Source organism: Pelecanus crispus, chromosome 1, assembly GCF_030463565.1.
Source record: "Pelecanus crispus isolate bPelCri1 chromosome 1, bPelCri1.pri, whole genome shotgun sequence".
NCBI lineage: Eukaryota > Metazoa > Chordata > Aves > Pelecaniformes > Pelecanidae > Pelecanus > Pelecanus crispus.
Genome location: NC_134643.1, coordinates 183,028,082 through 183,045,303, shown reverse-complemented (window position 1 = coordinate 183,045,303; position 17,222 = coordinate 183,028,082). Strand labels below are relative to the sequence as shown.

Here is a 17,222-nt window from a genome sequence, read left to right as displayed (position 1 = left end):
ACAAATTGCAGTACCATGTTAGTTACTACGTACTGGGAAGAACAATTTTTTTCTACCTGGAAAATAATTCTCCTAAGCATTTAGACTTAGAGATTTATGAAAGCAAACAGTGTTATTTTTTAGCTAAATGAGATCTAAAAATGAATATTGTCCAGTGTGCAATGGCAGGCATTTTCCTTTTGATTGCCTCCATAAAGCTATGTAGCAAAAAACCTATTATGTCTAATTAGGTGCTGAGATCTGTACAGTTTCAATTATTTATACTTGGAGATTGGAATGGGATTTTTAAATTGCTTTTCTGTGATGCTACAAAATAATGGAACACTGCCTATCATATTTCTAACTCTGCCTTTCCTTATCTGCATGATAGACCTAATTTCACACAGTGAAATTTTTAAAAAGTGTCAGTTTTTACAAAATAACAGGAAATACAGTTTCATACTGACACTTTTGGATATGAAATAGCAAAGAAAAAAATTATCTATGGTGTTATTTTTACTGTAGTCTCTGCATTTTTATATTTGTAGAGACACAGAACTTTAACTGAAAGGATAAACTTGTATCCAACAACTAATTTTTTAAATGAGGAAATTACCTTTTAAGAAGAGGGCAGACATATGCTGTATCATGACATTGAAGGTGAGGAGGCAAATAAATCAGTGACTTGTTATCTAAGTATTCAACTTGATTAAGTAACACCTAGACTTTACTCCACCTTTTTAAGCTCTGTGTTTATGTAGTTTCCAGGTAGCTGTAAATTTCTAATAATCTTCTTTTTCACCCACATCCACAGGAGCATACTTTGATAATTCTGTATTAGTTTTAACTAATATTGCTGCTTTTCCTTACTCTGTTCTTGCCGTCTTTAAGTCTTACACCACTTTTCTTCCATACTAGTGGTGTCAACATGAAGAAAAGTAATGATGGTAAAGTCTAATTTGTTTTAAATTATGCATCAATTAATTAAACCTGGTATTTAATTTTCACAATCATAATCTTAACTGGGTGTGAAATACAAGTATAATTCTTTGGATGCTACATACAGGACTGCCATAGGCCAAGCTGGGAATTTAATATGTGATAAATTGGAGAATTAGACCTGACCTACCTTCCTTAGTGAATATTCAGCGACACATTGTTGAAAATACCTCTTCCTACGTTTATTCACAGGCAGGTATCAAGGCTGACTAAAAGAATTATAAAAATACCTCTGCTCTCTTGGGCCAGAATATATTATACTGACATGTTAATATAATGCAAATTTATAGAAGTAAAGATCTGCCTGCCGCCTCTTTATTTGCATTCAGTTTTGTAGGTGAGACACCAAATTCTCAACTCTGCCACACTATTATCCTGAGAACCTGACTCAGAAATTATTATAAGTGTTGCCATTATGATTTGTAGCTCTTTAGTGAATTGGGTCATGATCTACTACTTACTAAGGGTGCAAAGTACAATGACAACATGCTTAATAATTCAGAAAAAAATATCCCTTTAATGGTCCCGACGACTAAGAAAAAAATCCAAAGCAAAAATCTAATATACATGCAAATCAATATTGCAGAGAAAATACTTTAAAAGGCTCAGGTCTTCTGTCAACAAACAGTGAAGGCTAGAATGACATATTTCCCCTGAGATGTCAACATTAAAAAATAATAATAATTTACCTACATAGAGGTACATGGTACTAGTCAATATTGCATAAAAGAAAGATTCTCAAACTAATCTCTAAACAGCTGCTTCTGAAAAGGTAAACAATACAGTTATGTCAGAGCATTGGTGTGCTCTGGTAAGCTAGTTTGTTGAAGAACTATTCCACTCTACTTAATGCTTAGGTCATTATTGGTTTGGGGTTTTTGTTAGCTGTGTTGGTTTCGGGTTGGTTTTTGGTTTTTGGTTTCTTTTTTTTTTTTTTTAATCTGTGGCTGTGCACAGATATCACTACATAGAGAGGGGGAACACAGATCTCTAGCATAGTAGTGCCTTGTGAGATGCTGATGTACCCAGAAAGATTTACCATTGCAGAAAAGCAAGGTATTTCCAACAAGATCTTGTCTCAAAGAACCTTTTTGGGACACATGACATGAGTCTTTTCTGTTTTCCATTACAGTCATACTGTTAAATTAATGCTAGTGAACAATCTTTTGTACAAGAAATGTAAATGAAGAATTAAAGGTGGAAACTGTTTCTTCTACACAAATAGCAAAGCAGTGGACATTTTTCTTTGTACTCATGAAGCACATATATGATATACGAATGTGTTCTTCATGACTCAAAGTATTGTTTATGACTGCCAATATGTCAAGGTCCAAAAGCATCTCAGATTTCCCGCATGAGCAGAATGTACTGCAGATTTGACATGTATAGAATGCATCAAACTCACAGGTCTGTTGATTTAAGCTTGATTTGAACAGACATCATCGTCACTTGCTCAGAGTATCTAAATTGCAACAATTGAGCGGCATACACCTGGAAATATGGAATGTCATTGCCTAATGCAGTAGAATTTGGTCAGTACTATACATGTGTGGTTGTATGAAGGGCTGTATTATTTTCAGGCTGATTATTGGGGTTGATTGATTGTTTGTTTTAAAGCAAACAATGTGCAATGGGCAAATCACAGCTATCAGTACGCTCTAACAAACTAATATCTGGAAAATTTCCTTTACCCAGTGTTCCAGCTTTTGACACTGTGGTAAACATTCTGGAAAAAATATGACTATATCTTTCAAGAATTCTTTTCTTTATAAATACCTCGTGTGCTTATAGCACTTCTGGGAAAATGAATTAATCATAAATAATTACAGGTTTATCATACTAACAGGGTATAAGCTACTATAAGATCAGTCTGTTGGTTTCGATGCTAATTTAATTCTTCTCATTTTACTGATATTTCTTTCTTCCAGTCTTTCATCTCAGGCCTCCTGTCCATAAGGACACGGCAGTTCATATCTGCCTTCATATCTACAGTGGAATCTCAGATTCTCATGCATCTGTTTACTCACCTCTGTACTTTTTTTCTCTCCTCATAGTGGTTTCTTATACATACACACAACACACATAATATTTGGAATTATCTTGCTATAAAACTTTTTTAAAAAAAAACCAAAACACAACAAAACAAACCCCTACTTATTTTTGTTTGTCTCTTAATGGAAGATGTGAATTTTACATTTTTGCCTCCTCTGTAGCCCAGCAATGGCGGTACATAAAAACAAGATGCTATCCTGCAAGCTAGGGGAGAAAGAAGAAAAAGGATCCCTTTTATTCTCTACATTTTTTGTTTATTTTACAGTTACCATGGATGTAACTGTTAAGGCTGTATCAAGCTTTTATTTATATTCCTATTCTACTTTAATGGTTTCTCCTTTGCCTTGAATGCTTTTTTGATATATTGCAACTCCATAGACAAGCATGTATTTATTGGGGCTTAAACACTATCTAAAATAACATCATTGCTTAACTGCCATGGCAAAAGTTTTTAAAACAGAAGATGAAAGTTAAACTGTCACTGACTTGAAAGTTATCCTTCAATCTAGGTCTAAGGAGTGGTATCATTCATCATTAGATTTTCAGTGTTGAACAAGCAATAATCTATGTTTCATAATGTTTTACAGAAAAGGTAAAACTAGACAGCCTGTACACTAATGGTTTTTGCTACATTGCTGCGCATCTGATCTACTCGGCTCATAAATCCTCTAGCCTGTGTTTTCCTGGTCAAAATGTTTAAAAAATGTGATAGTAACACCTGTTCTTTAAAGGCTTGGTTTCCGAACAAAGTTTATTTGGCATAAAATGAAGTAAGGTGATCACTCTCCATATTCACCTCATAAACTGCATCTTTAATCTGCATAACATTTATTGCAATGACCTGTTCATTATAAACTTGTGGTAGCAACCTATTTGTTACCTTTGGTTTCTCCTTCACTTGTGTCAATGTGATCAAGTATTATTTTGCTATTATAAATCTGTCAAGGTCTCTCATATCTGAAACTTTTTCTGGTATTTACGCTGAATACATATTTTAAAAATCTGCTGAAATTTTAGACTTTTTTTGTTAAAAATATTACTTTTTTCTTTGTTTCATCAAGTGAAAGCAAAGGAATTAAAAATACTTGCTTCATGACAATATTTTATTTGCAGAACTCATATTATGTAGAATAAATTGATTTTAATAGTTGATTTTTTTTTTTTTTCCAATTTATTACTTTATAAAGGAACAATTCTGCCAGGAAGTTCTGAACTGGTAAGCAGTTCCATTAATACTACCCATTATGTTACCTCTAGCTTTAAGACATTACATCCATCATTACTTTGTTAGTTTTATTTAAATAGAAGTTTTCCTAAAAATTCACTATATTTTTTTATTTAGCTTTGTATCTTAAACAGTTTTTTCAAGAATATGTATTTTTGACATCTCTCAAATCATACATACATGCATGCTACAGTAAAACAATACTCAGTACAACACCTTTGGATTTCTTTTTAAAAGTTCTGTTGCAACTCATTAGTGGAATCTAAGTTATCTTTGCTTTACCAGAGTTACCACTGGCTTTTTTATTATTCTTTTCCATAGAGAATTCTAAGTTAATTCACCTGTGAAGTTAACAAGTCCAAAATATAATCTACCTAATCTACCTACACTGAAAAATATTTTTATTTATGCTTAATTTTTCAATTTTTCTTACACTTGGCTAGCACAGAAAACAACATAAAAAATATGCCTATAGAGAAAACCCAGACTTTTCTTTTTTTAAAAAAACAATACTTCTTTTTTTCATAGGCCACCACTGAAGCTTTTATTCTAGTCATATTTGATAGAAAACTCTTGTATGCATCTGAAGCTGAATTTTAGTATGTTGATATTAAGAAAAATGCTAGGCAGAGTCCAAAGCCTCACTGCAGGAACCATGTAATGGCTGAATCTACCAATGACATCTTACCTAGACAGCACTTTGGTCCAGGACTAAATACGATGATTTCTCTGTACGATTTTTGGCTATATGCTGTTATGTCCAAATTAATACTTAAGGCTGAATGAAGAGCCACATAACGCTAGGAATAGGTTGATTCTGTAGGTTCCTATGTAACTGCAATTAAGACATTATACTTTTATTTTAAAAAAAGTTCTCAGTCTTGTTTCTTCGAAGTGGATTATTATTGGAAAGCAACACTCGGTAATTCTTTTGCAATATCTTTTCTTTTTTTTTTCTTTTGGGTATACCTGAACAATTGCAACTACGTAGAACTACACTGAACTGGCTGAAAATATCCTGTCTCATTTGGCTAAGGAGGAGTTATTTACAAGTGTTTCATTCTCTCTTTCAAAGAAAAATTAAAACATTCAATCAAGATTCTGCAACTACACTTGGTGCATTTGCTGCGTTCATCCATATTGTTATAGGCAAAAATCACATCTTAAGCAAGAAGTGTAAAATGACATTTAAAAGTCAATGGCCTTTATGACCAAATTTGAGCTATAGGAAATTGTCATTGCTTTGAGTCTGTTTCTGTACAAATTCAGATTCTTAGTTTCTGTATAACTGATTAAAGCTAGCTCAAGCTATTAGTTGTAATTTTTCAACTAAATGGAAAAAGGAGCTGTGTATTGTAGTACAGCTGATAAAAAGTAATTGAAGCTGTGGTATCCAAATCATATCTCTAAGGCTCTAGATTGAAATGTCCTTAAAAAGAAAGGATTTACACTATTCTGTCTATCTAAATGGAAGAAGACTGTCCAAGGAGTTCATGAACATGTTGTAAATTGCAGAAAGATCTTTCAATTAGACAGTAGCGGCTTAATCATACTCATATGGCAAACATGACAGACCATTACTGAAATGACCACAAGAATGAACTGTGGAGCCTAGTCAAGATGTTCTTTGTTAATTACACAAGAAATACCTCCTAGTGTAACAATGTTTTTTTATATATTAATTCAGCAATATATAAAAAATAGAATATAAAAAAATTAAAGTTAGCTTTTAATATTTTTTTTCCTTTAATTAGTAAAAACCATGGTAATAGATTTACAATCAACTTCCAATATGGATACAACTAATGTAGGATTTTACTTAAAAAAAAAAAAAAAAGAGATTCAGGAAGCAGACTTTCAGTTTGCAAAGTCTTCTCAGTAATCTTCGTTTTACCTTGAGAGGCACAAACTCCTCCCAAGCCACAAATTGTTTAATCCTAAACACGTTTTGGTTTTTATTTTTAATGGAAATGGGAATATGTCACCTCAGTTGTTCTATTCCATTGTACATATTCCTACTTAAGGGGATGAATCCTACCCTAAATTCTTAGTTCTCTAAAACTGTAAACAGAGTTTATAAATATGCCTTAAGCTATCACACAGGTTAAAAATATTTGACAAACAATAATTACTTTTTTAAAATGTAAAAATTCTTTGGAAAGCATCTCATTAATTTTAAATCATTGAAACAGATAACAATGAAATACTTTTAAAAGTAGTTAAAATATTTTATAAATTATCATTTACTGATTTTAAAAATGTATAGGCTTAGATTGATTAACGTCTTTATATTTATACATGTATTTTCCTTCTGACATTTACCATGTAGTAAGAATAAAATCAAAGCCAGGATGAATTAATTATGCAGAAGATAAATTTTTGTGACATTTTGCATCAATGAAAACACAAAGTTAAATTTACATCAATTTGCACTTCAGTCCTGATTTTTCTTTATTAATAGTCAGAATCTTCTTCTGTTGACTCATCAGTAAGTAAGGGTCATGACACATCGGCAATAAGGATCATGCATTTCTCCTGGTCAATGAGCTCTTTAAGCAGTTTCTGATAAAGAAAGAAATGATTACACTATGTTCCCATGACATGTTTATTTAACACACTTTATCTCAGACAGCTACGGACAGTGAATAAAATAAAGACAGAAAAAGTGAGAATACTCTTAACAGTTAATAAGGACTCAAATTAATATATAATAAACATTGTGTTAATGAAAATGAAAGATTCAGTAAAATTATCTAGTACCAAGTAATTGATTTTTTCTATTAACAATAGGTTTTCATCTTAAGAACTTTAAATGGCATAAATAATCTAAAGATCTTAAGATTTTTCACTATCGTTTCATTGACAATGATTTCATGACACAACTCTGTCATGTGCAAGTCTGCACATGAATCTTACAGTTATTTCTGTGGGATATAGGAAATCACTAGAAATAATCATCTGAGTGAAATGAAGAAGATTAGGCCTAGCATTTCTAGAACTTTTTCAGAATGAATAGAAAATTATTTTCTTTAAAGTTCAAGAAAGCTTCAAAATTTGTCTTTGAATAGTCAGAATTTAATTGTCATTATCAGATAATTCATGGTGGTTGAGACAAAGGAAAATAACCTTCCTTTCCCCCAAAAAATGAACCAACCAAAAATATCTTGCTGGGTAAGCTATTCACTCTGTTAAACTTTATGTAACATTTATTATTGTTAAAACTCATATGGCATTTAACTGCATTTATATTCTCTGTACATTTTAATATGTATAGTCCTTTTAAACTATCACAACAATAGTTCTGCAAATCTATAGTTCCATGCCTGTATTGCAAATTTCTACCTTGACTGCTGTCAGTGTTTTGGATTATCATTTTTGTCACTAGCATTTAATGCAAATTTACATCCATAAACAGTAATTGCAACTCATAATTTAGGAAATATTACTTTATTCAGAGTCTTGTGCTTAAAGTGCAGAGGAGAAAGTTCAGATGAACAGAAGCATTGACTTTAAGCTTTTGTATTATTTAAAAAACAGTCTTCTATGCACAGTAAAACTATTGAGAGAAATTAAGTATTCAATAAACATTCAAACCTCCCTATTATTATCAGTTTTAGGAATGTAATGACTTAATTATGCAGCTGCATTTGCAATTCAACTATCAGTTAAACTTCTTCACATTTGGACATTGCATACGTTTTAACTGCTGATAATGCAAGGAAAGGACCCACAGTTTTTCTACAAGGCACACAGATCTGGAAATAAATGAATGCTTCTAACACAGGTAAACTGGTTTAATTTACTTTGCGGTGAAGTTGAGGGTAGTTTACAACTTAGAAGCTGAAAAACGCTACTAGTTCTCTATTATGGACCAAAGCATTGATAGCGCTATGAGTCACAGTGTCCACAGGAAAAAAACGCAATAAATTTAGAATAACAGGGTATGTGTGTATATATATACATACATACAGGAACATCATGATATATACAGACATGTATACATGTATAAATATCTATACACATGTATCATATATATTCAAATTGGTCTGCATATATATATGTTTATGTACCATTATATTCATGGATCAAAAAGAGGGTAATCATGTCTTTGATTTTGGCCAAAATAAATAGAAAGTCCTATATTATTTTTTGTTAGCTCCAATTTTACCTATTCCCTTTATTATATAACTTACCACCTTTTTGACTGATACGTCAGTTTCTCCACAATCTTTTCCTCCAGTAACAGTTCTCATTACTACTTAAAAATTACAGAGCTATCCCTGTTGTTTTCCCAGCTAATCTTTTTTTTTTTTCCTTTCCTCTGCCTCATGTATTGGATTCTAGTACAGTAAGCATGGAAGTGGGAAATCAAGCTGGGTCTGAGAAGCAGGGTGGATTATCCTCCTTCAGTGAAATATAAAAATAGACGTTTGGGCAAACACATAATGCCATTTAACATTTTTGTCATCACCATCAAAGATATTCTGGGATATTTTACCCTAAAACTCCCTAGCTTCCTGTATTTTCTTTCCACTTCTGATTCTTGAACTTACTCATTTAGATATTCATTTATGCACATACCAGTTTCATGATGATCACATTATAGGCAGGTATTCACTAACTTTAAGAATACCCCTTAGGTCCTTAAGAATACATTTACTTTACATATTTAGCTGGTTCAGAACAATGGGTTGAAGCCAATAACCCACTGTGTAAACTGAGACCAAAACTCTTTGTGTCCTCTGGGACCATTCACTCTGTGTAGAGTGAATTCTATCTACCCTAGGCCTATATCTATATAAATAAATCTAAGGCTTTCCCATCAGCAATGAATATTTTTATAGCATTTATAACATTTTCACTCAGACAATTCCAGCTGGCAAAATTCTCTCTTCCAAGAGGAGAGGAGGAAAAATATGCAACCTGCCACCACTCTAAGCTTCATAGGAGTTTGTTAGGTAATACCATGCCCTGTTATCCTTCTTCCCACGCTGATCATCTTGCAAACATGTTTGACTACAGAGAGTGAGATCAGTATATTTACAAAGCCAAAATCCAAAGCTCAAGTCTAGGCTTAACGAACAGTGTAAATCTAGCCTAAAATAGGAGCTTAGACACTCTTTGTATAGTTCATGGAAAGGGCAAGACAGTTTAGGACACCAACCTGAAAAGACTGCCCTTCTCCCTTAACTATACTGGAAGCCTAATTTTCTCATGAGACACTTGTTTACTTTGGAAAGACAAGCTGAGTATCATTCTTTTGTTTGGTTCCTTCTTTTTTTTTTTTTTTTTTTTTTTTTAAAACCACAGTTCCACTGGATTTGATATCTAAAGTTTAAATTTAGGCTATCATCGATTCCCTATTTCCTCTCTTCTTCCTCCTCCTCTATGTAAGCCTATCCAGTCCTTTTATGAAGCAATTCTCTACCCACTTTTCCCATTTCTTTGCTGAATTTATAATCCACAATCTGTTTTAAATTTTTTCCCCTCCTTGTTATTTCAGTCTCTTTCTGCCTTCTCTATATGGGTTTTGATTTGGTCTTTCTGTTTCTCAGGTTTCACCTTCCCCATATTTCATTTGTGCTTTCCACTGCCTTTCTGGCTTCTTATTACTCTTTTGTATTCCATACTGGTTTATGGCCTACTTGACAGGGATATTAGAATCACTGTTGAAATAATAGTTTTGGATCCCATAGTCTACCCTTTCTTTTTTGTACTTTAGCACCACTTATTCCAGACACTACCACTACCATAGCTTCCACTCCTCTTCCACTGACAGCGCTGAAACTGCCTAACATGTGACTTCCTACACTATGTACTTTCACTACAAGACATGTCAGTTTTCACTTCATTTCTCATTTCTACATATTTTTACATCAACTTTTACACACATAGTTCTATTGAAGATTATATGAAGACAGAATAAAGTGAATTGTATTGCCTTGTTGTGACTTCAGTTACAATGAGGCGCATCTGAAATTTTTTTGCTGATGTCAACAAGAAGACATCAGTCTAAAGGATGGCTGCCTATTTCTAATCTTGTATACAAAATCCAATTCATACAGCTCTAGCATTATCACTACATGGATATAACATAACACTTATTCTAGAAAATGAAAAAAAAATTCTTACTGCAGATTAATTTCTCACTATGAAGGGCATTTACTAAAATAAAAACTTTATGGGATTCCTGTAAAAAAAATATTCAAATTAAAAAAAGCAATTAAATTCTATTAGCTAAGCTTCTCAGGAAATAATATATCATGACTCTTACACAATTCCAGATAAAGAAAAAGAGCACTTCTCTACTGCTTCCCAAACAACTGCATTTAATCATTTTCATCATCACCAATAAAATCCCAGTTTATACTTCTTTCCTCATTTTAGATGTTGTTTACAAAAAGCCCCAATTTCTGCAGTACAAAAATTCAAAACTGATTCCACACAAAACCAAAAAACCCTCAAGTGGTCAAATGCCTTGTGTGTTCCCTTTTTTTCTCCTGTAGAAAATATACCAGTTTTTCTCCAGTCATAACCTCAAAATTCCTGAACAGCTTTGATTAAACTATAAAGGTATTTTTTAAATGTATTGACCAAAAGCATCTGCAGAATTATCAAACCAAAATGATACATATTTTTTTAACTCATCACAAAGGGTTTTTGATCATGGCTCCATCTCTTTTGTCACTGCAAAAAGTTTTTCTCTATCAAGCATTCCTCCATGTTTTATTAATACTTTCCTGTGTTATAGCTTAAGTTGTTGCATTTTTAACACCCTTGGGAACAGCACTGAAACTAATAACAGATTTTGTAAAATTCTGTAACAGTGGTAAAAAAGACATTACATGTATTTCTGCAGCATTATAATTAAATTTAAACTTAGGAAACAATTTCAAATCACAGGGCCATTTATAGAATAATAGAATCGTTTAGGTTGGAAAAGACCTTTAAGATCATCCAGTCCAACCATTAACCTACACTACCAAGTCCACGCTAAACCAATCAAGGGTAGACTAGACTAAACTATGTCCCAGAGTGCCACATCTACCCGTTTTTTGAACACTTCCAGGGATGGGGACTCCACCACCTCTCTGGGCAGCCTGTTCCAGTGCTTGACTACCCTTTCCATGAAGAAATTTTTCCTAATATCCAACCTAAACCTCCCCTGGTGCAGCTTGAGCCCATTTCCTCTCGTCCTATCTCTAACTACATGGGAGAAGAGACCAACACCCACCTCGCTACAACCTCCTTTCAGGGAGTTGTAGAGAGCGATAAGGTCTCCCCTCAGCCTCCTCTTCTCCACACTAAACAACCCCAGTTCCCTCAGCTGCTCCTCATAAGGCCTGTGCTCCAGACCCTTCACCAGCTTCGTTGCCCTTCTCTGAACACGCTCCAGCACCTCAATGTCCTTCTTGTAGTGAGGAGCCCAAAACTGGACACAGTAGTCCAGGTGTGGCCTCACCAGCGCCGAATACAGCGGGACAATCACCTCCCTGCTCCTTCTGGCCACAGCATTCCTGATACAAGCCACGATGCTGTTGGCCGCCTTGGACACATGGGCACACTGCTGGCTCATGTTCAGCCGGCTGTCAACCAACACCCCCAGGTCCTTTTCCGCCAGGCAGCTTTCCAGCCCCTCTTCCCCAAGCCTGTAGCATTGCATGGGGTTGTTGTGACCCAAGTGCAGGACCCGGCACCTGGTCTTGTTGAACCTCATACAGTTGGCCGCAGCCCATCAATCCAGCCTGTCCAGATCCCTCTGCAGGGCCATCCTACCCTCGAGCAGACCGACACTCCCACCCAACTTGGTGTCATCTGCAAAGTTACTGTGGGTGCACTCAATCCCCTCATCCAGATCATCGATAAAGATATTAAACAAGGCTGGCCCCAAAACAGAGCCCTGGGGAACAGCACTCGTGACTGGCTACCAACTGGACTTAACTCCATTTACTACTACTCTCTGGGCTCGGCCACCCAACCAGTTTTTTACCCAGCGAAGACTACGCCCGTCCAAACCATGAGCTGCCAGCTTCCCAAGGAGAATGTTATGGGAGACGGTGTCAAAGGCTTTGCTAAAGTCCAGGTAAATGACATCCACAGCCTTTCCATCATCTACCAGGAGGGTCACCAGGTCATAAAAGGAGATCAGGTTGGTCAAGCAGGACCTGCCTTTCATGAACCCATGTTGGCTGGGTCTGATCCTCTGGTTGACCTGCACTTGCCTGTTGAGTTCGCTGAATATGAACCTCTCCATAATCCTCCATAATTTAGTGTCATGATGCCATTTGACATAGATTCCCATCACTATTTTTTATTGTAAGACATGTTTAATAGTAAAGATACATTACACCAGCCACTGTACAAATGCATATTACGGTATGCGTCAAATGGCAGGAGGAAAAAAAAAAAAAAGCACCTTCATTTTGTGAGATATACAGTACTACATTAAAGGACTTGCTGCTGATTGTAACTCAGGGGAATGGACATGATAACCTAGCATGTCTTTTCCATTTCTATTTTTCAAGATGTTGTAATGATTCTACCACACCAGGTGATTTTAACAGAACAGATAATGAACAGTTCAGTTTTCTCTACCTTATACAAGTTATATTCTGGTGGGTATGTCCTCTAGGTTCTAAATGCCTTTCTTTAAGCAAGAAAATCTTGTCATTCTACAGCTAAGAATAAAAAAGGATATTTTTGAAACATGACAAAATTACTTATTTAATTGAATAAATTAGAGCTTTTTTCCTACTGTATGTATATCATATATGTAATGGGAAGACTATTTTTTTTTTCAAGGAAACAATATAAATGTCTTTTGCTTAATTTAAAAAATAATAAAAAAACCCCACCAAATGTATATTTCTTTGGGTAGAGAACAGAGATACAATGTGGCTTGATGAAGGCTGACAGCGGTATGGATAACACTATTAAAAAAAAAAGCAAAACAAAACTCAAAACAACTTATCTGAAAACAGGCTACAGGAAAATATGCTCTCAGTCTTGATGAAACTATTGCTACAAATACTTTGTAAAGTGCATCAGTCCATCACTGACACAGTGTTTATCGCTTTTATTTCCTATCATACTAGATAAAAGAAAACACATAATGCTTTGATTAAAAATAAATAATACATTGATAGTTTGATAACTGAAGATGTCCTTTTTCAAAATCAGTGCATACAAACCTGAACTTTCTCACTAACCTGTGTAAAGTTTCAGGGTTTCTTTCCCTGTTCCTCTGCCTTTTTTTTGTTGCCTTTTTTTTTTTTTTTCTTTTTCCCAGTATTATTTTGGTAAATAATAAAAACCACCTATAAATTCTTATTTACCAATATAACAAGAACAATGTAATCAGTTATTGCTACTGTTCAGAGTGCTACGATAGCTTAAAATTACTGAGTTTTCCATTACAAATTTCATATCTGAAAATTGTGGTGTCATTTTAAAACATTTTCTTTCCTTACCTAAACCATGCCTGTGCGTTGACATTGGTGGTAACACAGTCCAAGCCTTGGTCTTTGGATTGTAACATTCAACAGTGTTTAATGTCTTTAAACCATCCCGGCCTCCAATGACAAACAGCTTGTCATCGATGACAGCAACACCAAACTGAAGCCTCCTGCCATTCATCACTCCAGCCTGGATCCATATATTTGTTCTGAGATCATACTTTTCAATAGTTGTAGCACCTGATGAGACATAATAATAGGATAATGTATAAAAAATTGGCTTTAGCTCTTTTTTTTCCCCTAAAAATGTAAAAACTTTAATATTATTTTCTGATTACTTCCAACATCTTGACAAATATTTTCTGTTTCTTTAGATAAAGTAGTCCCTGGAACACATATATATGTGTGTGTGCGTATATATACATATATATATCTATATTACTTTTTTCCCCTCCCCAAGAAAAGTGAAGAAAAAAAAAAACCCTAAATGGCCCCTATAGACTCAAAGTATTGCAGGTCTGAATTACAGTATGCTCTAACTTTATGATCTTTTTTTACAATTCAGTGGCATAAGTATCTAAGATAACTAATCTTGTTACACTTGATTCCAATCATCCATAAAGCATAAAAAAGCCTGTGAAATTACAAGATATTTTCATCAAAGGTTAGAACTTGTATTTTAATTTGGGTTCATATTTTCTTTCTCATTTAAGGTATCCATGTGTAGTTTTTTTTCAGACAAATTTCTGCTGGAAGTACAGAATGTTGTACTCACAATCTCAAAAAAAATATTTAAAGTATGTTTCCATATACAGTCAAAACCATTTCATTCTGATGTTAGTTATTTGATTTACTTTCACAGATGAATTCAAAAGCTGTAAAAAACATTATGTATAAAATAACTTGCCAGTTAATCATGAAAAAGTCATTAAGAAGCCTCTGCAGTTAAAAGTAACTTGTACATAATACACAAAGATGAAATACAAAATGAAGTGTTTAATAACAAAACCAGAGTGTATTGGGTTTCTGTAGCAAGATTTTGGTAGTGGGGGGCTTCTGTCAGGAGCTGCTAGAAGTTTCCCCTATGTCTGATAGAGCCACTGGCCAAGGCCAAGCCAATCAACGACAAGTGGTAGCACATAACATATTTAAGATAACATATTTAAGATAACATATTTAAGAAGGGGAGAAAAAACAGCTGTACAACAGCAGCAGGAATAGAGGAGTGAGAATATGTGAGAGAAACAACTCTGCAGAAACCAAGGTCAGTGAAGAAGGAGGGGGAGGAGGTGCTCCAGGCACCGGAGCAGAGATTCCCCTGCAGCCTGTGATGAAGACCATGGTGAAGCAGGCTGTCCCTCTGCAGCCCATGGAGGTCCACGGTGGAGCAGATATCCACCTGCAGCCCATGGAGGACCCCACGTCGGAGCAGGTGGATGTGCCCCAAGGAGGCTGTGACCCTGTGGAAGCCCACACTGGAGCAAGCTCCTGGCAGGATCTGTGGACCCATGGAGAGGGAGGAGCCCACGCTGGAGCAGGTTTTCTGTCAGGACTTGTGACCCTGTGGGGGACCCGTGCTGGAGCAGTCTGCTCCTGAAGGACTGCACCCCATGGAAGGGACCCACGCTGGAGCAGTTCATGAAGAACTGTAGCCCATGGGAAAGACCCACATTGGAGAAGTTCATGGAGGACTGTCTCCCGTGGGTAGGACCCCATGCTGGAGCAGGAGAAGAGTGTGAAGAGGAAGGAGCAGCAGAGACAACACATGATGAGCTGACTGCAACCCCTATTCCTTATCCCCCTGCACCACTCAGGGAGAGGAGGTAGAGAAAATCAGGAGTGAAGTTGAGCCTGGGAAGAAGGGGGGGGGTGGAGGGAACGTGTTTTAAGATTTAGGTTTTATTTCTCATTATTCTACTCTGATTTGATTTGTAATAAATTAAATTAATTTTTCTGAGTTGAGTCTGTTTTGCCTGTGATGGTAATTGGTGAGTGATCTCTCCCTGTCCCTATCTCGACCCATGAGCCTTATATTTTCTCTCCCCTGTCCAGTGGAGGAGGGGGTGTGATAGAGAGCTTGGTGGGCACTTGGCATCCAGCCAGCATCAACCCACCACACAGAGTGATAAAGGAAGCAAAATCTAATTTAACTAGATTCCAGAAAGAGTAATACATCCCATTAATTGCAATATGAGTGTGGGAAAGGTAAATTTAAAGTAAAAGCACAAATATTTAAATGGCAGATGTGTTTAAACTAATCCTTAAGACAGATACTTGATAAATCATCTGAAATGTAACCAACGTTTTATTTTTACATACACATAACTGTGCTTCATTTCTAATGTTTAAATATCCCTACAGAAAGAATCAACATAATTATTAAGCTTTACCTACTAACTATTTGGATTATAATAAAAGGTTAGAATTCCATGGGAAATAATTCTTTTAGGATTCATTCACTCTTTGGAACAGAAAAGCAATGAACCAAGTGGAAACAAACATCATGAAAGTAGTACTTCTGTTAATTGAACTAAAAAAGATATAATTTAAATTCAATTTGTATCTAAGTGTAGCAGAGCAGCAATTATGTACAATTCCACTGGAGGTATTAAATCCCCTGCTAGTTTTATGAAGTCATAAGATACATAAAGTAATTTTTGCATTCAATTGAGAGACATATTTATTTATCTTTTTGCCCCTAATTTAAAATTGAGAACTGCGTAAATGCATTAATCTTTAGGTTAGAAAGAACAAAAATAGAGATTATTTGATACAGTTGTTTGGTGGTGCTGCAGAGCATATTATAATGATGCATATTAATAAAGTTATGTTATAATGCTTGAAATTTTTTATATGTGGAATCTATTCATGTTAAAATCTAGAACTGTAGCATATGAGTTCTATAATGCTGCTTACTTCCATGGTAAAGAGTACAGTTTAAAAGCTTTGTCATTCTGATTTCAGAAAATTTTACTAACAAATACAGTCTTTGAATTATGCTCAGGTATATATTTTCTAATATTGGTTAAGCCTGAGTTTGCCACTATATTTTATTAAATTACATACTGAGCATCTAATCCAGCAATTCCTGGAGTGCCTGAATTCTGTTTATCCAGTAAGGTGCCTTGCTAATAAATAATAGTAATAACAACAACAGCATTAATAATAATAATAATAATTCTACAAAGTGGAATAAGTACTGGTCCTATAAAATGTTATTGGGAACATGAATATATACATTTCAGACTGCAGTACAGACAAGAACAGAAGACCTCTCAAGTTACCATAGTTCTTGGATGAAATTATCTCATGGATGAAGAAGAGATGATTGGATCAGCTAAAATAATATAGATATCTTGTCAATGGGCAGAAAAGCATACTTTTAGTCTTTTTTGGCTGAATTCTACTTCATGAACCCCAGAAAGTTCAGTTCCCAGCACTGGAATGGCCATAGGCTCTCCATGGATGCTAAGATTGCATGAAGAAGAATATGGAAGCGACATCTTTTTAAC

The 17,222-nt window shown here is 34.9% G+C and overlaps 1 protein-coding gene across 2 annotated transcripts in view; it reads right to left on the bottom strand.

Moving 5' to 3' along the window:
• Positions 1 to 17,222, bottom strand: part of KLHL1 (kelch like family member 1) — a 267,853-nt gene that overhangs the window by 32,644 nt on the left and 217,987 nt on the right. For both annotated transcript variants that reach the window (XM_075714660.1, XM_075714669.1), the window contains one exon: positions 13,726 to 13,950. In XM_075714660.1, the coding sequence (XP_075570775.1) occupies positions 13,726 to 13,950 (225 nt within the window). The remainder of the gene's footprint in view (positions 1 to 13,725; positions 13,951 to 17,222) is intronic.